We start from the raw sequence: 24281 nt of genomic DNA on the forward strand, positions 1-24281 counted from the left end.
GAAAAGGCAGGGACTCTGTCCCTTCAGATTGCAGTCTCGATGTGGGAATGTTCAGCAGTAGTTTGTTTGTGAGTCCAGCTGGGGTGTGATGACATGAAACGTGCTGCTTGAAGCTCGACTGCTGTACTTTTAACGGTTTTACCTTGATGGGAGCATTAGGTGTTGCTGCTTGAGTTCCTACTCAACTTGGGAAAAAATGAAATGAAAAAGTCGCTTAAAAAGAGATTCAGACAACATGAAGTAGGATTGAACATGTCAAAAAGTGACTCTTCATGAAAGAAATTCAAGAACAGATGAGAAATAAAATGATTTCAAAGGATTTGAGAGGTTGGCAAACCATTCATGACTCAGTAAAGAGCCTGATTATGTACTTGCTGTAACATTAATTTGACTAAATCTGAACTGAACTGAAAGGGGACGTCCATCAAGGTCAAAACCACCGTGGATCAAAATGAACACAATCATATCGTCATAATCAAAAAAAAAAAAAAACATTTGTGGAAGGTTACACATGGCATTAAACTAACAAGATTACAGAAAAAGAACACCGTGATTATCTGCAGCTGCTTTGCCTGGACGACTGGCTGAAAACAAAGGAAACATGAACTCTGCTTTCTAACATTGAATGTCTGACCTCTGAGTGACTCAAGAAGCAAAGTTGAGTTCAGACTTGAAGTGGATTTAGATGCTGTATAGCAGGGGTCTTCAACGTCCGCCCTGAAGAATCCTGCGACTTTTAACCGCATCTCTGCTTCAACACACTTCCACGAAATAATTGGGTTTATCAGGATTTTGGAGAATTTAACTGGGTAACACTTTATTTGACGGCTTGTGAATAAGACTGTCATGACACTGTCATTAACATGACATAACACCTGTCATGAACATGAGTAAGTCTTCATGAATATTTATGACTGTTGTCATAAAGTGTCATTCGGTAAATCACAACACTTTTAACATAAAGCTGACATCATTCAAATTGTCTTTGTTATGACAACTTGACATTAACCAAGAAATCATGATCTGATATAAATGTGTTATAAAAGTATTGCTGATTAAACTTCAGCTTTAATAATATAAAGCTACATCATTTTCAAAGTTCAATCAGTGTCATGACAGTCTTGTTCACACGTTACCCTTAACTGCACACTCAGGAGGTAATTTAGTCATTTAATTCAGGTGTGTTGGACCAGGGACACATTTAAAAGTTGCAGGACACCGGCCCTTTAAGAACTGTAGGTGTTGACCCCCTGATTTGGAGTGACCTTATGCTCCTATCCACTGTGACTGTTTTTAAACCAGTTCAGGCTCACAGAGGAGTGGGTCATAGTTCCTCCATAGCAAAGCAGTCCATTGCCAGTTATCACGACTGCTTGACCAATTATTGGGATTTGGGAGCAATCACTTTCATAAGTGCATTTTTGTCTTCTCTCAGTTTGGTGATGTGAAACATTTTTAAATATTATGGGTAAATTGGGCCTGTCACAATAACAATTTTTACTGGAATTGTCCAATAAACATAACATTGTTGTCTTGTGATTGTTTTGCCCTCTTAAGGACTTATATTTTGTACAGAACACTTAACACTGGAGTTGCCACTCATTTTAAATACCCAAAATGAAGTACAGCTACAAACTACGAGGAGAATGGAAATAAAAACCACACAGAAGCAAAACTATAAATAAAATTGATTATGGAGTTTTTATAAACAAAACTACCCTTCAAAAAATATTAATCACCAGAATGGAAAGCTCATTTTAATTTTATTATGCAATTGATTTGTCAATGAAAGAGTGAAATAGTGATATATTCAGGCTTTCTGAAGGCCATACCAAATTCATCTTTAAGCTTTGCTTTTTCTCAGATTATCTCTTCTGTCTCTACACCTGAACATATTGATTTGTCCAGTCTGACAGTCGTCTGCAGCACTTGGCCCATCTTAAAGTGAGGTTTGAAGAACTAGAAAAAAGTAGGTGGTTCATTTTAATTGGTTTAATGAAATACAGGGTGAGCAAAATGAGTGAAAAAGAAGGTAAAATATGAAAAACAGCCTAAAGAAATAACTCTCATTAGTGTCTTTAGAAGATTCAAAGTTTAGCTTCTGGAAGCCAAACACACATAAACCAGTTGAGTTTGGTTCTCAGACGGTTTCTGTCGACCTTTACTCAGCTGGAAGCGTCAGCTTCACTCGGGTATGTTGCATTGCAACACGAAATGAATCACCTCATTTTTTAGTCCGTTTCTCCCACAGTTAATGAAATGCAAACCATGAGTCAGGTTTTCCCTCAAAAGTTCACTTGAAATGTTTCGTTTGTTTGATAAGCATCAGAGATCTTCACTCTTTGACCTTTTTTGTCTTGCAGTCGGCAGTGATGTCTGCGGCATTTGCCAAGTTTCACCCAAACGTCGTGGTTGGGGGAACGTACTCTGGGCAGATCGTTCTGTGGGACAACAGGAGCAACAAGAGGACCCCGGTGCAGAGGACCCCGCTCTCAGCAGCAGCACACACGGTACTGCGGACGCCCCGAGCAGGCGGATTAACATGATTTACCTTCACCGTAGTAGCAGAAAATAAATTCACCCTCACTGCGTTCGCAGCACCCGGTGTATTGTGTGAACGTAGTCGGCACGCAGAACGCCCACAACCTGATCAGCATCTCAACGGACGGCAAGATCTGCTCCTGGAGTCTGGATATGCTCTCCCAGCCGCAGGTGAGGAAAACTCAGACCTCTGTCCGCACAGAGAAGCGCTGATCCGAGCGATGTTGCTGTTTGTGCTAACTCGATATTTGGAAGCGTGGCCAACACGGACCGAACAGCTTCCTTCACGTTTCCTGCTGCCATTGCTAAAACTACAGGCCACAATTCTAATACGGCGCAGAAAATCGACGTCACCTTCCACAACTTCTCTTTCTGTTCGCTGGAGACTAGAACGTGTTACTCCGAGTCTCATTCATGCTGAATGTCACTTCCAATTAACTTCAACATTCAAGTTCACTTGTTCTTCACTCTGAAGGACGTAGTTATGGTCCACTTGTCCTGCCAAGATTCTGATGTCAGAGTACTGGGTTCGCACGACTGAACTATGCTTTGAGTTTAATAGGTTGCGATATCTGTAACGGACGTCCCGTGTTTTCTCTCCACAGGACAGCATGGAGCTCGTCTTCAAGCAGTCCAAAGCCGTCGCCGTCACCTCCATGTCCTTCCCTCTCGGAGACGTCAACAACTTTGTGGTGGGCAGCGAGGACGGCTCCGTCTACATGTCATGTCGTCATGGAAGGTGGGACCGCAGCCCACTTCCCCCCCCCCCCCCTTTTTTTTTTCTTCCTCAAAACTCCTGCAGGAAGCTGAGGCAACCTGTTAAGCCCACCTAGGACCGGGTGTCAAATAAATAAAGCCCACTCGCTTCCCAGCACAGCCCAAATCCAGCACTTGATCTCCTGCTGTTTGAGGTTTCACTCCTGCCCAGTCATCCTGTTTTTCTTTTCCGCTTGTCAGTTTATGTTTGCAAAGGTCATTCAATATAAACAGGGCACACATGCAGGGGAAACAAATCATTTTTTCCCCTCTCGGCGTGTTTCTGCGCTCCAGACAGTTTGTTTACAGTCCGTTGTCCCAGAGAGAATTAAAACTACAGTTCATCCCACAATGTTCCCGTCTGTGAGTCCGGAGCTGCCCTCCCCGAGTGTCCAAATGTGGCTTGAATCAGCGCAGCCGCTCGGTGGCGAGTCGAGCCACCTCCGCGGTGCATCCAGAGAGGGCATCGCTTGCGAGGTTCTGCACAGCAGAATCACCTCTGTAATTGGGGGGAATAATTTTCCACCTCATTTACAATGGTGTGATACTCTCATCGCAGTTAATAATGCATAAGCATCACTCATGCTGAGTATTTACCCCTCTACATTAATTATCAGAGCCTCAGTTGGATAACAGCTCTGCAACATGTGGTTGAAGGGACGCGGGCACTTTCTGCCTCCCTGCTGCTAATTACATGATCTAAGTAAATGATTACTGTGAGCGTGTCCAGGAGAGGTCCGTCTGCGCCCGGCGAGTCCCTTCACGCTTAATGAAACGCTTAAATAGTCGCCAGCAGCCGCAGAGCCGACTGTTAACCTTTTTAGGGCTTTGTTGCTCTGAAAGCTTGGGCGCGGTGTGAGCATGCGTATCTAATCCGCGGGTCAGTTCTTCGCATCTGCTGCTCGTTATCACGCTCATTCGGATGTGTGCGCTCCACAGCAAAGCGGGGATCAGCGAGATGTTTGAGGGCCACCACGGCCCCATCACCGGGATCCACTGCCACACAGCTGCAGGGCCGCTGGACTTCTCCCACCTGTTTGTCACCTCGTCCTTCGACTGGACCGTCAAGCTGTGGAGCACCAAGGTAAGGCTGCTAAAAGGCCAACGCAGGAGATGTGAGGGGTTTCTTAAACTGCAGCGGTTGTGAGTTTTTGGTGCAACTTCTTTTTCCAATTTTGTCAAAGTTTGTCAATTTTGCATCTTTGTACAAAACAAACCAGTTTCATTTAATCTTCCTTTTACCATGTTAGCAATGCAACCAGTTGCCTAAACAGGAAATAAAGTCCACCTGGGTGAATTTTACTCTCAATACAATTCCATCTTTTGTGTCAACTCTGTTTCATTTTGAGCCACATCACGATCATGAATGTCTTTAAAGGGCTGGTTGCATCAGAATGTACTGATGAAACCCATTAAACTGTTAAAAATGTGACTAACAGTTTTGCATTTAATGAGTACTAACTAACGTTCAATAATATTGAATGTTTCTTCACATTGATGTAATCAGGCAGAGTACAGACAAAATTAGATGTGAGCTGATTATACTTGGACACATAATTTATGTTGGAGTTGAGAATGCCACAGAAAAACATTATGGCACGTTTTACACATGCGCTGCAGAAGTTCATCCCCACAGTGAAATATGGCGGTGGCAGCATCATGCGACAAAGACGCTTATCTTTCTTTTCAGCAGAAACAGTGAAGCTGGGGAAATGGATGGAGATGCATAGAGGTGCATTTAGGGCTTAAAAATAAAATCTCTGCTTTTTCAAGCCAAGTCCAATTTCCAAATCAACTTTTTGCCATTAAAAAAAAGAAAAAACAATTACAAATGAAAGAAAATATTTTCAAAAACTTTTCTTTTATTTGAAACCTCTTTAATTATAGTTGACCCTCATCCAAAGTCTAGATAATTATAATCTGTAAAGCAATATGTCAAACAATACAGTGTTGTTTTGTCATTTCTGGAAGGTCGGTTTTAATGATCAGTTTAAAGAAATGCAATGAAGAGAAAATACAGATAAAAACCGTTTCTTTTTTGTAACCTTTTAAACTTGGTTGCATTTTTGGGAAATTATCCATGCAGAACAGAGAGCAGAGTGTGATGTGTAAGTGAACATTGAGTCATTTCTGACTTCCTGTCTAAGTGTCGTAGTTGTCAGTAAAGTTGTAGTAACGGTCGGGTCACAAATGATCAGAATGATATTTATTTTCTAGCTTTTGAGCAGCCAGTGTATGGGGGAAAAAACTCGCGTTGTTTTATTTTCATCAGAATGAGTTCTCCCATGTGTTTCTCCTGTGCAGAACAACAAGCCGCTCTACTCATTTGAAGACAACTCCGACTACGTGTATGACGTCATGTGGTCTCCCACTCACCCGGCTCTGTTTGCATGCGTGGACGGCATCGGCCACCTGGACCTGTGGAATCTGAACAACGACACCGAGGTCCGGTTCCTCCTCCGATACTTTCCTCTGCTGGCTCCCACATGCAGCAGCAGCAGCAGAGTTGTCCGCAGAGCAGCGTTCCTCCTCTGATTGATGTTCTGCGCTGCTGCTATTGTTGTTTCAGGTTCCCACTGCTAGCGTTGTGGTGGAGGGGAGCCCGGCCCTCAACAGGGTCAGATGGGCTCATACCGGGAGAGAGATCGCAGTGGGAGACTCCGATGGACGCGTTCTTGTTTATGAGGTTGGAGAGGTGAGCAAACATGACTGTTGATCCTGTTTTTCTACGCTGCATGAAATTTGCTTTTAATATTTTCCAGGTCATGATTGGTACAAAAACTTGAAAGGGGAATGAAAGTGATTCCATATCCTGTTTGTCCATCCATATATCTTCCTGTTTTTTTTTTTTTTGCAGTTTCTACATTTAAAACCAATCTGAATATGTCCTGAGTTCAGAGCAAAGTTTACTTTTAAAAAGAAACCAGAAATAATGACAACTCTGGACATTTCACTCTGGAGACGTTTGAGATTTGACATGCAAACCGTGTAGCAACCCTGAGCTTCGTTGCACAAATGAGTGATTAATTATTTAAAATATTCACTTCAGCCTAATGAGATGTATTTAAAGGATCGTTTAATGAACCGCTCTGAGCAGTTCGGGTCTGTGTTATTTAGCCATTATCTGCGCAGCCTGGAGTAACTCTTCTGTGCCCCTCCTTTCAGCAAATTGCAGTTCCGCGAAACGACGAGTGGACACGCTTCGTCTGCACGCTGGCAGAGATCAACGAGAACAGAGACGACGCCGAGGAGCTGGCCGCTCAGCGTCTGGCTGCGTGAACTCGTCTCTGCGGCGTTTAAGGGACCAGCTGGGTGCTTTTTACTGTCGGCCATGTTTTCTGACCACATGACTGAAGGATGAAAGTGTAAACATTTTCCGATTTCCATCACCAGTCTTCCTGAAATAGAGATCCGAGCTGCAGGGTTATCGAACAGCGACACTGACATGAAGCCATTTATTTAAAAAAGAAAAAGAAAAGAAATGGTCGTCTTCTCTTCAACCAGATGCCTTAATGTTTATCTGTAAAATCTTTACCTGTCAGTATGTCGGTCCATGTTGACAAGAGCCTTAACTTTTGTGTTTTTCAAGCCAAATAGATGCACAAGCTCAGAAATGTCAGTCATGCTGTAGTTGTTCTGTTTCTATTAAAGTTATGATGAACTAACCAGGTCTAATCCAGTGGTGTGATCATCTCAGAGTCACCTTGGAGTCGATGGTCATATTAATTACAAGCCTTTAATGATAAACTGAACCACTCAGAATGATCACAAAACTTCAGTACATGCATACGGGTTTATAAACACGCTGAAAACCACCTTTTTTATAGGCATCTGCAAGCTTCTTTCCTACAAAAGGACCTTTTATCGCAAACTAATTTAAATTGGTTGATTTCTCAGCATGAACTTTTTGAATATGGGTTCTGTCGGGTCGTTTCTGCCAGTTTGATGTTGGCCCGGTTTTTCTGTTCCAAAGCCAGTTCTGGTGTTTTTTTTGTCCAAGTTTCAACTTTCTATTGATTTCAGGTTAATTAAAGAATCTGGACACATTTATTTCATCGAACAGGTCCATCGGCACCACTGTCGGCTTATGAGGCCCATATCATGATGTTGCGACCACCATGCGGGGGTCACTACACTGTGCAGTTTAAAAGCCTCGCCTCGACTCCCCCAAACAGATTTCTTGTCATTGGTTCTATGTATTGGTATGTTGAAAATTCCTAGCTTTTTTTTTTTTTAAACATGCTGACCAATTTTCGTCTTTTATGAGTTTTGACAACTCCGACGACGGTGGTTTCACTTCTATCCGTGTTTTACAGCATGCAGAATTTCGGTTCATGTAGATAAAAAAATGTGCATTAAATTCAAATTATTTTCAAAATAAGTTGAGGTCGTATGTTGAAACAATATTCCAGATTGATTATAGATCGGTTCAAATAGTTCAAATCATTAGATATTAAAACGTTTCGCAAAGATGTGTGTGTGTGTGTTTGCCTGTGGCTGCAGCTCAGGTCGTCATCTCTGCTCATTTAGACATGATAAATTTCTACTCTGATGCTGTTTTGTACTAATCCTCCTGGCTGGAGTCATGAATGCTGTATCTGCTCAGCCGAGTTTACAGCTGACATGTGAAGTGACTGGATCCATCTAGATTCTTCATTTTCAGACAAAACTTTGGAGGTGGGGGAAATAGAGAATGTACGTTTCACAGTAGAAACACTTTGAATGATTTATTTCAATAAAATACAATAAATACACTTAAATTATTTCCCGCGTCCCTGGTCATAATTTCAAAATAAATATTTTGAAAATATCTGTACATCTTTGTTGAATATAGCCCATGCACACCAAAGCTGTCGCACACCAAGAAATAAAAGGAGCAGTAATTCTTTGCTGAGCCATAATGTCCCTCTGTTGAGAAGTACAGTATGTACAGTAAAGTTGTGCAAGCGATGCAAAGAAAATAAAAGCCACACCCATGCAGCGTTTGAACAAAGAGGGCCTCTCGGATGAACTTGAAATCGGAGGAGCGTGCGGGCCTCCACGCTGCGGCTTCGTTTAGGAGGACCGAGATTCAGGTTTGGACTCTCCGGAGGACTTGAATTTTGGCAGGTGCAAACCAAACTTTCTCTCCACGCCGGCAAAGGTTGCAGCAGCCAGACGGTAACCGCCCACATGGTCGGCGGTCACAGAGGGGAAATCCTTCACCGCGGGTTTGGGAATAGGTTCGGAACCAGTGGGACGACTGGAGAAAGAGAGACAGGTAGTGAATGAACGGCTCTATCATTGATGCTTGGTTCAGAGCCAGCGAAACGGATCTCTCCCAAGAGAGATTATTCTCTCTCATGCACACGGAAAAGTTGATATCATAACGATAACATTCATTAAAACGCTGCATGTCCAAACCAGACTCTTAACAAATGTGTTTCAAACTGTTGTAATCGGGGAAGAAGTTCAGTTCATCACAGTCTGCTGGTTCCAGATGCATATTCTCTATTCCTGTCAAGCTTCTCATGTTACAACCACAGTAGCCTTCATGAGTGAACAGCAGACAGTGTTGTATAACTGATTGAAACTGAAAAGTGTGGCCCACATTTGTATTTAGCACCGTTGACTTGATAAGAAGCATTTCCACAGCATGTTACTTCCACCACCGATTTGAACAGGGTGGTTGATGCGTTCAGGGTGTTCAGTGTTGGACGCATTTTGAATGAAGGCTAAAACGTTGCAGTGTGTCACATGAATATGACTCGTAGCAAACAGTAAATCGGCCCTCTGGCGGCTTTTTTTCTTGCCAGATTTCTTGAGTCCTCCACTTGTCATGTTGACAGAGCCTCCCACCTGGCCTGTAGATGTCTGCAGCTCCTCCAGAGTTATCCTGAATTCCGCCGTTTCCGTTTTCAGATGAAATGTATGTTTCAGAAATTCTTCAATCTCCCATGGCAACCGTTTGGAGGTGCCTGAATGCCTGCTCTCACCAAGCATCACCTTTTCCATAAAGTTTCTCTTCAGAGCTGCAGTATTCAAGCATAGCTTCCACATCACAGAGCACCTCTCTTCAACACTCTCCTGCTCAGCTCCTTCAGACTAGCCAGAAACAATTAGCAGACATCTGGCGGAATTGTACCTCTGCTAATCGTTCCCTCTACGTCTCAGTGAAACGTTGGTAAAAAACAAAAAAACTAAAGCTGTTAAACACTTGATAGAGGAATGTTGCTGTGATGACTTCCTGAAGGCACAGAGTCTGAAACAGCAAGAGCTTCTTAAAGAGACAGATGATCAATTTCAAGGCAAATACGTACGGCATTTTTACAACAACTGAAGGTGTCAGATACCTGATTGGACCACAAAATGATAGGTGCCTGGAAAATACATAATACGCCCCTTTAAACTTCACATGTTCCTCCCTGACTGGTCTGGCTTGTTCACTAATGCTCTCTAACAAATATCTGAGGCCTCCGGAAAAAAGCTGGATGAAACACTCACCTCCACCACAATTAGGTAAATTCTGAAGACATTGTTGAGATGCATGAAACTGAGCAGGTGTTTGTTCTCATTTTCTACACCCAAAGTACTTACTGTCCCCCAAAGTCAACGTAGAAGAATCTCTGCAGCAGCTCGTAGGTCACCAGGGTCACACCAAACTGCGGCGACGATCTGAAGACACGAGCTGATGGAAGGCAGACGTGCACCTGAGGTCAGTTTCTCTCGTCTGCAGTCCATAAAGAACGATGGATGCAGGCGTGCCTTACCTCCTGCACCCTTCCAAAATGCGCTGAACCCCTCCTCTCTGAGAATCTTCCTGAAGCAGTCGATGACTCCGTCGTACGTCGTCTGGCCCGCTCGAGCTGCCACCTGCAGCCTGGTTTTGATGACATCGGCAGGGGTCACCAGCGACGCCGCCGGTACGCCTGGTTTGCCACACAAAGACATAATGAAGCAGTTTGGGTATGCACAGGTGGAGTCACACAGAGACCAAAATGGCTATACCTTCATGGTGTGATGGGAAGAAAACTATCACAACATAGTCGGTCTATTGATGGGGGAAACAACAGGAAGGAAACCAACATGCTTTCTTTCTGTTTTTTTTTAATTTATTTTTTATTCCGAGCAGATAATGTGAAGCGTTCATTTATGAAACAACATGGCGCCGTCTTCCCAGATGTTTGTTACCTGCTATAGCCCCAGCAGTAAGCAGCTGCAGCGGGCCCAGCCTTCCGTCTTCGTCCGCCAACATTTCCTTGGTGTGCGCATAAACTGGGAAGTAGATGGCGGAGAAGGGGATGTCACGAAGGAAGCAGGCTTTGGCTCCCTATCAAGAATAATAATAATAATTTTAAAAAAAGGACATTTTATAAACAAATACATCAGCTCAGATGAAGGTGAAGCTGTTCCTTCTGCAGGGATTAAAAGGCTGGGGGAGCTGATTTATTTAACCCGCAGAGGAGCTTTAGTATTGATGATGGAGCTGAAGGGCTCCAGGGAGAACTGAAGCACCGGACCTCCGGAGAAAGATCCATCACAAACCACAGTGTGCTCTCTTACCAAGAGAAAGCCAACTCAAAAAAAAAGTCACAAGCAGTAAGTAAAGCCACACTGATCTGGAGGGGAGCAGGAGTGAAGCGCAATCCCTCACCAATTTGCTGTTGCTTGTTGGCTGCAGCAGCCGTTTGCGTGTTTAAAGCTATTTTGGAAGATTGAAAACATTCAGCAACACAATGTCTGATGTTCAGGTTTCTGTTTCTCATCGGAATTTTGTCAACATAGACGTAGAGCTGCTTCTTCAAATACTGAAGTGTTTCATCCGCAAAAACTTAAAGATGAAAATAATTTGACTGTTTTAAGATGTTTTTGTTTCTTTCATTTGATGAACATTGAGTCATGCGTTTTTAATCATATTCTTAATGTATCTTCAAATGAGGTCTAAATTTATTTTAATAAATCAAGCAGCCAACTTTTCTAGCTCTTATCCAATAGATGTTCTTTTTCTATAGTGGATGAACTGACTGAGGCAATCACATCATTGTCATAATGGCTTCTGTCATATGGCCCAAAAACTGAGTGAAACATTTAGAAATTTAAGCAAGAACATGTGTTGAAACCCTATTTTAGGCAGTAAATAGAAAGCGCATATAGTTGGTCAGGTGTTCCTCTGCCCCGGCTGCGCTCTGGATCCGGTGGAGCCGACTCACCTTGTAGAGGCCGAGGAAACCGAGGTCCCTGACGACGTTCAGAGCGCTGACCCTGGGGCCCGTGGTGATCTCTCCAGCCACCTGCAGACGGATCTTCACAATCTCCAGTGGGTTGGTGAAAATCACCTGTGATGCTCCAGCCTACAGAGTGCAGCACACACACAAATATGAAAAGCGAATGGTAAGCTGTTTACATACAGATATTTCCTGAGAGGGTTTTGTCCCTCTGACCCCTGTGGGGTGAACTCTGGGTGAGAACGGAGATGGTGTGTAAGCATTTTCCTCCCTTATGGGAATTTTTAAATCATCTCAGTAAACTTAAGCACAAAAGTTGCTTTATTTTCACCCCGTTTTCTGAACGGCCTTGACAGGAGGAGGAAAAAGCCGGCATTGATGGAGGAACAACTGGGGTCAGAGTGGAGCAGGAGAAGCCACTGGCTCATGGTTGGGAGGCTGTGACCCTGGCAGCGGCCCTCTGCCCCCGCCGCCTCCCCTCCAGGCGCCTCCTGTGGCAGGGTGAGCGGCCCGGCCCGGCCTCGCCCCGCACACTTCCCCAATTCAACCCCTATTCCCAGGGGAGAGCGCTGAATCACCAGGACAGTCCAGGAAAGCGGTGCCCTGGAGGCATGGCACCCTCTGACTCTGGCACATTTATCACCCTCCCCAAATCTAATCAGGCCCCAGGATGGCTGCCGCTGACATTCAGGGCAGGGGTCTTATCTGTAAACATCCGAGCTAAAAAAAGCTCATTTTCAAAGCGGGGGGGGGGGAATATCCGCTGCTCTGAAGATTGATGCACTCATCTCCTGTCTTTCATCTTCTGCAGTGATAATTCAGCGAGTTATCAGATTAAACTGGATTTAAACTTTCATGAGTGTGCATGTGTGCCCGTGTGTTTGCGTGTGTATGTGGGAAAATGAACAAGAACCCCTCAGAGCCGATTAAAGAAACTCAAACTTCTGGTTCGCAACAACTGAGAGATGGGACACCCTGGATGTCCTCTGTGAAGACCTGCGCCGGGACCTGCGCCGCTGGTTTGGACCCCATTGTCAAAATCAATCACGCTGAGCTAGACCCTGCTTCATCCAGAACCCTCCAGGGCCTCTTCCTCCAATTACACTCTGACAGGGGTCGCAACCTCAAAGACCCCGCTCCTCCGAGTCCAACCTGCAGGCCCTCATTCTTTCAGCCTCTCTCATATCCACTCTGAGTGAAGGAATTACATCTTTAATCCAACGCTGCTCTCAGAACACGTTGCACAGAGCGTGTTTGTGTAGGATTTGTGGTCTAAGATTCAAAGGAATCAGAGGACAACACAGGCTAATAATTGTAAATGGATGAAAACAAATCTCTAAATAAATGACAGTTTATTTAGTCTAAGTCTATTTTCTCACAGTTTAACATCAGAAATGAACAAAGCTCCCGATGATGAGGAAATATTTGCTTCACAACATGGAAAGTATTCCCGGTTTTCTGTTTTTTTTAATCGCTCGTACCCAGCCTGATTTTTGTTAAAATGGATTTGCTTCTTTCCACTGTTGCCACAGGCTTGTTCAGGATGATGGATTGCTGCAAAGTCAATGAAATTTGCTTTGCTTCCTTAGTTAGATCTCTTTTTACTAGCTGACTGCATTATGATCGGGACTGAATTGAGGGTTCCTGTAATTTAAGTGTGTTAAGATGTGGACTCCAATGGAAACAGGGTCAGTTCAACTTTTAGTTTGTTTTTTAGTTGAACTGTGCAGGATAAATGTCCCATGAAAGGTGAAGCTTCGAAGTGGTTCATGATGATTCATTGATTACATTACAAAAGCCCATCATTTTAACAGGGACGTGCAGATCTTTAGGAGCAACTGTAAAAGGAATTGATGTTACATAAATGAAATAAACTCCGCTCTTAGTTTTTGGTTCATTTAAGGACATAATTTAACACTTACAGATCCACCAGCAAGAATCTCTGCCAGAAGAGGGATGGTATTATCTTGTGTGGTGAACTTGTCTCTGACAAAATCATTCACCTGGAAAAACAAAACAAAAAGGAAAAATATTCAGGAAAAAAAATGGACCAAATGAGAGTCGATCTTTAAAGCAAGACAGTAAATTTTACATGAGCTGCAGCCACATCTTAGATTGCTCAGATTTTTTCATTCAGAGACTCGTTCATATCAACTTTTCTTTTCTCCACCTCCGTGGTGGAATGACTTACCGTGAGTTTGATGGCTTTCTCTGGGGCGACGCCGATGAGCTGCGGGAGGAGCCCTGCAAAATATTATTCATAGATAGCATCTGAGACTCAAAGTTTCCCTTGAGATGAGTGCTCATTTTTATCTTGGCTGTATGAATACATCTGCTGACAACCAGAACAATGCGACCAGCAGGGGTCTGGGGAGCCTAAAACAAACCTGTAAATATTTACAGATAGTCGCTGATACATGTGATGCATTGAGACACAAAAAGTCCCATTGAAACCGGACAAAAGTCCAGAAATGACTGCTCCTGAATATGGGATCCGTTGATCCAGCAATTGGTGGGGAACAGAGAGAGCTGTGTGGCCATGGACAAGATTAAGAGGGGGGGGGGCCAGGGGGTCCGGGTGCTACAGCGGCGATAGCCGCCATACTGTTTCAGCGCCCGTCCTTCATCAAACCAGATAAACTTCTGAAGGAGCTGCTGAGTGACCGCTGCTGGTATGTGGCCAGAAAACAGCCGAGCGTGTCTGTCTCCGAGTCGATCGGCCTCTTATTGTGAACAAGAGGGAGAAATAAGACGCTGCAGCGATGGAGGCAGCTGTAGATGGCAGTCTTGACTTCCCTCGCGAGCAGCAGGGCCCCGGGGGTGAAGGGCTTGTATATCAGAAGCCTTCAGCACTATTATCAGCACTCCGACAGAGGCAGATCAGACGGTACATGAATACCGCTGGTCATTTTCGCTCAGGGAACTCTCCCAGGTACAGAGATAATGAAAACCCCTGGCTGCTGCTGAACACAGAGGGCAAAGGATTCTGGGATCAATTAGAAAACTGTGCTTCTGACATTAACTCCCTGATGCTTTCCCATCATGTGGGCCATGTTGCAAATCAACATGCACATTGTTTAAAAATTTAAAAAAAAATGTAATGACCTCTGTAAAATCCAAAGAAGCCCTCATAACGCAGCACTTTCTTCGCACAGTCGAAGCTGTTCTTGTACATCAATTCTCCTACGAAGGAACCCGTGGAGCGCTGGTTCTGCATCCGAGTCTTCACCAGGTCGATGGGGTACACGGCGGTGGCACCGGTGGCTGCAGAGCAAACAAACGGTCGGTGCTGATACCAAAAACAGTAGAGAATTGCAAAGGTTAAAAGAGAACTGCAGTATTTAAGACACTCCCGTTTTATTTTTGAACTGCATTCTTTGGCTAATTTAATGAAAAAAAAAAAACTGCACTTTTAAAGGAGTTAAACTTGTCAAGGCGAGTTAAAAATCAAACAAAATCTGCCCAATGCATTTTTGTTATCTATTTATTAAGTTGTTGTCTTCTCAACAGCTTGAATAATATGAGCAGCTCAAATGCATCTGTAAGCACCCAAAACGACTGGTTTCTGTAACTTAGAGTGATGCTGAGGTAAGCTGCACTAAATCCCTGCTCTCAGCTGCACATGCTGCATCTTGTCTGACATTGGTTGTTGGTGTACTGATTGTTCTTAATCATTCAAAGAACCTAAACGGTGAGAAGAAACTCATTGCAACAAAGAAATTGCAGTTTCACCGTTGCATCTCGTGACAGACATCTCTCTCGGGCCCCGTCTCAATCGGCCACTGCTGAGCGACTACGACGTAGACTCACACGCTCACAGAGTCGGAGGGAGCTGGCCGGTTATGTCAGTGGTTCCTTGTTTCTGCTCCCTCCAGTGTAATTAGAGAGGGAGATTCCAGGGACTGCGGTTCCGGAAGATTTGTGTCATTCCAAAGCTCCGTCTCCAAAGACAGCCTGGAGCCACCGGTGGCACGGCAGCACAATGCTGGAGCCTCACATCACAGCCCCTCTCCCCTGAAACACAATGGCCGGCCCCGGGGCCTCAGTTGCACCAGTCGGGGCGGCTAAGGTTACCCCTCGGGCGGGCCGGGGGCCTCTGCTGTAGACATGTCACTCACCTCCGGCGATTGAGCCCAGGCTGAACCTGTAGGCGGACTCTGCAGCCTGGAGCCAGACGGGCCGAGACGTTTCGTGAGCGTGCTGTATGGGAGGAAAGAGACACCAGCAGTCAAATGGATCTGGAGAAAGATGGAGGCTGGATCACAGCGCTAATCATGAATCGGCGGGCTATCAAGCCACAGTGAAACGGATACATTGTGGAAAGAAAAATGTTATGGGGATGGAATGTGGACATTTCATGTACAGTCTGATTCACCGGCAGTCGGTATTAAATGTCAGAGATAGATTAGCTCTGGGTGACTGTGTGGACCTGTAGCAGAGTTTTCCACAGATGTTTCATTTTGGAGGTTGTGATCCAAACATTTGGTTTTTATTTTAAAAGTATGATTTCTCTCCTGTCTCCATCATCTATGCACTGGTGTTTGATGTTCTTTGTTTCCCGCTGGAGTTCAGGGGAACAGATTAGCCCAACAACCCGTTTTCATATTCAGATAATAATGTACATAAATGCAGTTCCTTTCAAAAACTTTCATATTTCTTCAGCTTTTCCACATTTTGTCACTTTCACAAACTGCAATGTGTTTTGTTTTGAGTTTGGTGTGATAGAGCAACATAATGTGGGACAGAATAGCAAAGCTGAAACAGTGCTGGTTCTGCTGCAGTGGGTGAGCTGAAACGCACCCACCGACTCATCATTCTAACAAAAAACACCACCTATTTACTCTGTCTCCTACCCCACATTAAGAACTGAATTCATATTTGTCTCAATCTGAGCTGGCACTGATAGTGAAAAAACATTCTAACAAGCGCAGAAAAAAAAGCTTTCATGAATCTCAAATTGAGTTCTAAAAAGTATTGAACAGTGTACATATTTTAAGCATTGTAGTTGAGATGATAAATGATATAAAAAAGTGAAATAGCCATTTGATTCTGTAAGGGCTTGTAAGATTCATATCATCCACCAACTTTAGCCGGCTTTATAACAGCTTGGACTTTGCAAAACACAAGGGGGTGACAATACTTAGTGACTGGGCATGCTGCTATGAAGAACTCATGGAAAATTAGTTTGGGGTTTAGTTGAAAGATACGCTAAACCTTTTTTACTAAAAATAAGAAGGTATGCTGTGCCTTCTTCTTATTTGGGGGTATTGTAATACCCCCAAATAAAACCCAGTGAAATAAGTCTTTTTCAGGAGTTACTAAATTACTACATAAAGATCTCTGGCATGTAATTTAATCTGAGTATAAATCCAGCTATTCTGTCAATGCTTCATAGGTTTGGCAGGGATCATTTGAAGAAGCTGAAGCCGGATGAAGATATAAATGGATATAAAGTTCTACATAGATCTACACAATGCATCATCCAAAAATGCAAAGAGTGTGGTAATAAAAGCCTCTGCACAGGCTTTTATTACATTCAGCATTCATTCTTTATGTACAAAACTTGAAAAAACTGCATTTTCTTACAAGACTCCTTCTACTTGGAACAAACTGCAACAAGCTGTGCAGCTTCACTGAACTGAAGGGTTTTAAACATATTTTAAGGTCAATGCATGAATGGTTGTCCCCGTGCTTCTCGCTTTAATTCTACAGTCTTTCATTTTCTTTGTCATTCTGTTTCAGTTAACCGATTTTATGAACTGAAATAACTAGTATGTTTTAGTTTGTATACGTGTACATTTAAAACAGGTGGCTCTTGTAAATAAGACCCTGTGTCTCAATAAGATTTACCAAGATATAAATAAAGACGAAATAAAAAAATAATCAGAGCCAAGATAGGAACATAGTAACTCTGGAGCAGCTGCAGAGATCCACAGCTCAGGAGGGACTGGACAGCTGTTCATCATTTGCTCTACAAATTTGGCGTTTTGCAAAGAGTAGAAAGAAGAAAGTCATAAAAAGTGAGATTGTAGGATTTTCTTATGTAGGGGCGAGAGTAAAAATATGAATGAAAATGAACTTTTTGGCCTACATGCAATACACCCTGAATATTATATATCCTGAATATCACCCTGAAGATGCCTTCCCCACTGTGGAATACGGTGGTAGTAGCCACTGTGGGTATGCTTCTCTTCACAATGAAGGCTGGCCAAAGTTGACAGGAGGATACACAAGTCACATTTATGTTTAGCAAAATGCCCTAGAGTTTATGGTTGTAACTTGAAATCACGTGAAACAGCTTCAAAAGGTAAACATGTTTTTCAAACTCCCAGTGTGTGCAGTTTGGGGGAGTGTGAGTAACTTCTCCCAGACTAGACATTAAGGGGGAAAAGCAGATCACTCTTTTCCTCTTCCCAGATGCTTCCACTGAAGGCTGCATGCTAATAAGATCGAGGTCTTGATCAAAGGCTTTAAACAATTAGTCTACTTCCACTGAAGAGCAGGCTTGAGAATCACAGCTACCCCGCGCCCGCCTCCCCAGAAGGAGTCAAATTCCAGACCTCTGAGCACGAGTCTCGGGAGCACGAGTGGTCTGAAAGCTCTGACACAGAGCCGTGTTATCCAGTGGAGGCAGGAACTATTTTGTTCTCCCACATCCACCTTGCCTCCCACTCCCCTCCTGCCATTAGCAGACTTCGCTAAAGGCTTCTAAAACTTCTCAAGCCCCACGGTGATAAAAGCCTCTTATTAGAGCCTCAGATGTGTGATTGCAGCTGATGCGTATGTGCAGCCGCACTGAATAAAATAGGAAGAGCCTTTCATGGAGAGCCGCAACGCAACAATCCATTCCTCTTCTGTGACTATAATTGGTGTACTTTTATCTGGGAGTTTAAGAAATGCACTTCACAAGGGAAGAAAAACACGGGCTCTCTGCTAATTCAGAGCCTGAACATGCTGCCTTTCTTTGCTCCCTTTTCTGAGAAGGAAGCGGAGATAGAGAAGAGGAAAAGGCTTTGATGAAAGCCAGTTGGAGGAGGATGCAAGGAGTATTAGAGAAGTCACTCAGGATACCTGTCTCTGAGTCTCAGCTAGGTGGTACGGCATGGCTCCTTCCTCCAGCGGGGCGACTCGCTCGATGTCTGCGTTGTTCAGCCGCCTTAATGAAGCGAAAGTGGGAGTTAGGCCAGGAAAAAAAAACAAAAAAAAAACTGCTTCTCCACTGAGCTGCAGCAGCCAGTGATGTAAGATTTTCCAGTCGTTTTTTATTACCAAATAACTTGGAAGTTATTGCATCTTTAATTCAAACCTCCATAGACAACACACAAACAAAGCTGGATAAACGCCCGAGGTGCGGCAGGTAAATGAAAGTGTTTTGCTGCAGAATATCTGAGACAGAAATGTTCCCCGCTGGCCTGACGCATCATAAAGTCTGCATCCATGTTTTATGTTTGTCTTGTAAAAATAAGCCAGTGGAGCCACTGTTACTAAGCTAAATAGGCATCAACTTCATTTTTACAGCCAATAAACAAGACCTGTAACATATTTATTCTATTTAGGGCAGAATAAAAAAAAAAAAAATTTAAAAAGTAAATTTGAAGTTGATCCAGAAAAAGAAAATCTGAAGTTTTAAGTGTCACCATATTTATACAAAGAAAACCCTAAACACAAATGCATGTAACAGTTTAATCGTTTTTATTTGAAACACAAAAAGCATCAATTATTCCTGCTCTTCCTTTTAACAACGTAACACAAAAAATGTGATAAAACACCTGCTTAATATAGTGTTAGTTTAAGGGATTATTATGTGGAAAATAACTTTATGCTCTTTTGCTCTTTATAGAAAAGGTCAAGTAAAAGCACTAGATGGCTAACTAGGCTGCAGAGGGATTCTTTGCAGTAGTTTGGCATGTGGAACGTCAACTTTAGTTTCAGAATAAAAGACTGCTTGGAAGTTAAACTTCTAAGCAGTTTAACTTTCCTTGTAATTATGCAATGGTCAATTCCTGGCATCTCATAGGACTTTACAGAAAGTTCACCACCATAATGCTCCAAAATGAACTGTGTGGTGTGCTGGGCCATTTCTCTTTCATATATGGTATGAAAATATGCCATAACATACCTTTTGTCTTCATTTGACTATATCCTCTATGGCTAGCCTAAAGGTTCAGTAAGAAACTTTAAATGTGTTCCATTTCTTCAGCAGTAGAGTCTTGCATAGTGAGCATACGTATAGGGCAATTGGATTTAGAGCAATATGCATCTTTTTACAGAAAAATGTATGAGTAATGTTTTTTTTTTAAATATCTCTGGTTATCTTTTTGTATGATATAAAACCTTTTACAGACCATCAATTACAAATAAAACATAAGATATTAATTCTGGTACAAAGTGAGCAGAATGACTTTCTAAATATGGACAGGTTTTCCTTGGTTGCTTGGCTTTCAAATATTCAAATTGCTAAATGATACACTGACAGCAGTCAGCTATTGGACTGTAACTGCACCTACCCTGGACTGTCTGATAGAAGCACAATCTACTCCTAGGGTTATTCTACTTTTGTAGACACAAATTAATTATTAGAAAACTTTGGTTTGCTTTGAATCCACACTGTTGCAGGCTGGTGATGCAGCATCTTACCCAGAGTGAGAGTGGAGGCCGACGAGCTGGAACAAGATGTCTATCTCCATAGGAGTGATTTGACCAAACTTATTTGCAGCGTGAACAAACTCTTCTACGGTTTAAAGACAGAGAAGAAAAAAGGAAGTCAGACAAACGTGCCTCAAAAAGCCAAGCTAGAGGACAAGAGGTGAAAATAAAAAAAGGTATTTTCTACAGTAGGCTTTAATTACAATAGTATTTGCAAATACTGATCTTTGCGTGTTTAGGTTGTCTTAGTTCATATGTTTGCTGCTGAAAAGACATGTAATGGAAAGTATAAACCTTTAAAGTACTTTTTATGTGCTTAAGTTCCTTCTCTGAAAGTACTCGCCGCATGAACATCCACTCTCTAAGCATCGCTCTATTATTTGAGCTTCAAATTTAGTTCTTTGCTGCTGCCTGCTAGGTAACAAAGTGGCCATCGGGTGGTCTTTCTAAAAGGAAACCTAATGGTAGTTGTTGAGGAAAGGAAATGAGTTAGTTATTCATTTGTCCTGAAAAAGACCTTTCTGCCAGATCTACAGATGTAACCTGCAACTTGACGTTAGTGGACTGCGTGGACATCCGTTGCACGACAGAAAAAATGAAAAGTGAGATTTGTCTAAGCCTGAATGATATGTTGCTGCTATTTGCAAATACTATTAGCCCCAAATCTTCTCTAAATGGAGGAAAAACCATGGAGAGAGAGAGAAGTCTGATGTTTGGATCTCAATGGACAACACAGTTGGGAGCAGATGTGACTGACAGGATCAGCTACTCATGTAGAGGAGGGGTCATCGGATTACCACATTAAAAACGTTCATTTACCTGTGTAATTTAGTGCTACAGTTAATGTTCCCTGTGTGTTCACTCACACCACTCTGTCGAGAAAGTTAAACATAGGATCGAACAGCCAGATGTCATAGCACACGTCAAATTCAGGAGATTGCTGAATTTCAGGAGGTGATTAGAAGTACCTTTCGTGACGAGAGTTTCTTTGTGCGAGCCGGCGAGGGTGCTGTAAATCTTGCGGACCAGCTCCATGCTGTTGAGGAGGGCGTTGAAGGCAGTGAAGTAGGAGAAGCTCACCATGTGGGAGGTGCTTCCTGCAGCCTGAACAGTCATCTCAAGTCAGAATAGCAAGATTTTTATTTTATCTGGTGTCGCTCATGTGTAGTAGGACTCACTGAAACCAAGTTTTCTTCTACAAAAGGAGTCAGCATGTGGTGCCTGATGGTGGACATGATGTCACTGAAGTCCAAGGCAGTGATGGTGCCACTTTTCTTCTTGTCTTTCTGTGCGAATGCCTGGCGAGCGTGCTCCAGCTGCAACTCCTGCAAAAATGAGCAAATGCAAATGCCAAAGGATTAATTGAATCATTGCTAATATCTGGTGCAATCAACTCCAAAGCAAGTAGTTTTCTCGGGTCAAATATCAAGAACTATAAAATCTGTTTTGATAAATTTTAAAGCATAAAATGTTTGCTACGAATTGACGGCAGATTCTTGCTTAGTGAGCATGCATGGATTGATACTTTATTTTCTTTCTTTCATGTAGAAGCTGTCAGATGCTAAAGTGTCACACGGGCTATTGTCTCTCTCCAGAGACTCATGAAATCCAGGTCCTGAGAAGCCTGGTCTGAGAGCCGAACGGCTGCACAGTGGCTGGCAGGTGTATTTGAAGAGACATGATTTAATATGACAACCATGCAATCAGGAGAGGATACTGGGGAACCTGAACCCTGCTGTCGGAGCTCATCACCTAGAACCAGAGGTGCGTGGAGCACCGTCATTGAAACACTGGCCTAATTGTTGGATTGGCCAATGCTTTTCTTCTGTCTTTTGTTGAAAGCACATGATGCATTTTCATCAGCTGACAAAGCTAATACTCACCAGTACAGCAGTTTCAGTCAAATACACATTGTGGCAGCGGTGCAACTCTGAATAACAGCTAAATAGACATACTTGTAATTTTTATTGTATTGCTAACCGACTATTCCTGGCCACGACAGCAGACAACAATAATGACATCAGTGTATGAAATCCTGTACACAAGAGGATCATTTGTGCAGTTGTGGGAAACTAGAGTCAGTTATAATAAACCATAGAGAGCTGTGAGGGATCCCGCAGTGAAGTCGAGAAGAAGCCCACCCAGCTTCGTCCTGAGACCACAGCCCTCAAGCCCGGACCAGGTTCCTCCGCAAATACACCGATGCTGTTTGCCCACCACAAAACCATCACTCAGATCCAGGTCAAGTCCCACAAAAGAACAAGCTTCGAATTCTTTATAGGCATATTACTCAATGCTTGTAAACCTAAGGAGATGAGGTCATGTGCAAGGCTGTAGTCATCTATGTTGCTTTTATTCTAAAGCATTATTTTCTGTCTCCATTTTCATCACATTACTACTTTTTCACAGTGTCAAACAGTGACCTCTATATCTTGTGCAAGTGGGAGTTAAATCAATATTTGACATGTTCAAGATCTCATCACTGTGGCGTTTAGCAAACAGAAATCGTGTTTGTCATTCTAGTTAAATTAAAACAAGAGATTTCAAACAGTGAGAAAAAAAATGTGTATTGGTCTTTTTACTCAACATCTGGTTTCAACTGCATATTTTCCATATGCAGAGAGAAATACAAAATCAGAAAAAAATATCACATCGATATTGTCATTTGTCATTTTTACACTGTAATTCCTGATAATGTGATACCGAATTAACAAATTGTGTAGCTCCAACTCAAAGATATGTCTTAGCAAAACTTCTCAAAATATCAGATGTTAGAAATTATGAAGCCTTATATTTTGTGGCCATCTTGTGGGTCAGAAACCCAGACATTAGTCTCTGCAGTGACACTGCAAATAAATCCTGGGAGACCTGATGTATACATGGATGGTAAAACTCTTGATATGAAATGTTTACCTGCAGAAACTGAGTGAACTCTGCGTAGCTGAGATTCTTGTTTCTCTCGTGGCCGAAGTGCAGCCGGATGAACTCACAGTCCCAGTTGAAGGGGATGTGGTGATGGACCGTCGTCTGGCTGAAGATGTCTCTGACATTCTCTGGAAAAGTGCTAAGAAGTGGTTAAAAAACAACACAAGGACAAACATCCGGCATGCTGTTTCATTATCACACCATTCAATTGTCTTCATCTCATAAGTACTTTAAATAAATGCGAGACTTCCGGAGTAGGCCTTTGATTGTTGAAGTCGGTGTAGTGCTTGAAGTCGGTGTAGTGCTCTTACACCTCTGGCAGAGGAAGTAGTCACTGAGTCGAGTTAGTGAGTAGGTGTACAGAGCAGAGGCTTAAAGCAACCTTCTGACAACTCGGCTGATTCAAAAGACAGAGCACTTTTAGGCTGCTTAGGCCTTTCACAAGCCAGTCGAGTCAGCCAGGTCAACTTCAGCTGACTATGTAAACTATGGCCTTACAAAAGGTCAAACAGAAGAGGCAAGAAGGAGTCTTGTGACCTTTGATGACACACTTCTTGTGCCATATTGTGCAACCTTGACTGCTAGATAAGCATGACAGAGAAGATGAAAAGAAATGAGGCAAAAGGGAAAACCAGAAGGTAGGTTTTAAGGATAAAAAGAAGGATGCAAGGATGGAGGAAAGCACACCAAAGAAAATAAAGAAGGAAGGGAAGGAAGGAAGAAAACACAAGGTAGGGCAGACAAAAACATTTAAGAATGGGAAGCAAATTTTTATGTTTTTTTTTTTCTTATGAAAAACAGATATTTTGTGGTTGTGCAGAAACGCTCGATACTCCCACCTGTCCTGCTCTGAAGCTCTACAAAACGCTTATTTAACTCTTGCAGAACACACAAAATTAGAGCAGAAAAGCATCTTGTTGTTTCACAGCATGTTTTATACCATGTACGTACCAAAAGAGATGTTTCCTGTGCCACTCTTGTCAAACAGCTGAAAGGCCACTATGAAGAGGGCATCAGGGGCGCACAGAACCGATTCAAAGGCCAGAAACTCCTGGAAAGAGATCAGTCTGTTTGGATGAGAAAGAATAGATGTAATGTCAATGAAAAGAGCAGATTATTTCAGTAAAATAAAAAAAATTACAGCCATGTCAGCTTGAATAATCAACTAAATAAACCCAAATAAGATCAAACAAACTATAATATTGGCAT

The 24281-nt window shown here is 42.8% G+C and overlaps 2 protein-coding genes across 4 annotated transcripts in view; one reads left to right on the top strand and one right to left on the bottom strand.

Annotated features, from left to right (window-relative positions):
• The window catches only part of dync1i2a (dynein, cytoplasmic 1, intermediate chain 2a), a 25370-nt gene extending 17309 nt beyond the window's left edge, over positions 1-8061 (top strand). For all 3 annotated transcript variants that reach the window (XM_055031488.1, XM_055031489.1, XM_055031490.1), the window contains 7 exons: positions 2364-2510; positions 2599-2712; positions 3147-3280; positions 4237-4381; positions 5602-5742; positions 5867-5992; positions 6463-8061. In XM_055031488.1, the coding sequence (XP_054887463.1) occupies positions 2364-2510; positions 2599-2712; positions 3147-3280; positions 4237-4381; positions 5602-5742; positions 5867-5992; positions 6463-6576 (921 nt within the window). In that variant the 3' untranslated portion in view covers positions 6577-8061. The remainder of the gene's footprint in view (positions 1-2363; positions 2511-2598; positions 2713-3146; positions 3281-4236; positions 4382-5601; positions 5743-5866; positions 5993-6462) is intronic.
• LOC129360953 (electrogenic aspartate/glutamate antiporter SLC25A12, mitochondrial-like) overlaps positions 8010-24281 on the bottom strand; it is a 20725-nt gene continuing 4453 nt past the window's right edge. Inside the window, exons 4-18 of the mRNA XM_055031487.1 lie at positions 24024-24139; positions 23061-23200; positions 21326-21472; positions 21116-21251; positions 20139-20232; positions 18573-18657; positions 15620-15701; positions 14607-14765; positions 13693-13745; positions 13424-13504; positions 11487-11627; positions 10468-10606; positions 10047-10205; positions 9874-9964; positions 8010-8539 (exon numbers count right to left, since the gene is read on the bottom strand). Coding sequence (XP_054887462.1) covers positions 8353-8539; positions 9874-9964; positions 10047-10205; positions 10468-10606; positions 11487-11627; positions 13424-13504; positions 13693-13745; positions 14607-14765; positions 15620-15701; positions 18573-18657; positions 20139-20232; positions 21116-21251; positions 21326-21472; positions 23061-23200; positions 24024-24139 — 1810 coding nt within the window. The 3' untranslated portion in view covers positions 8010-8352. The remainder of the gene's footprint in view (positions 8540-9873; positions 9965-10046; positions 10206-10467; positions 10607-11486; positions 11628-13423; positions 13505-13692; positions 13746-14606; positions 14766-15619; positions 15702-18572; positions 18658-20138; positions 20233-21115; positions 21252-21325; positions 21473-23060; positions 23201-24023; positions 24140-24281) is intronic.

The sequence above is a fragment of the Poeciliopsis prolifica genome, unplaced genomic scaffold, assembly GCF_027474105.1.
Source record: "Poeciliopsis prolifica strain line A6 unplaced genomic scaffold, Auburn_PproV2 SCAFFOLD007, whole genome shotgun sequence".
Lineage (NCBI taxonomy): Eukaryota > Metazoa > Chordata > Actinopteri > Cyprinodontiformes > Poeciliidae > Poeciliopsis > Poeciliopsis prolifica.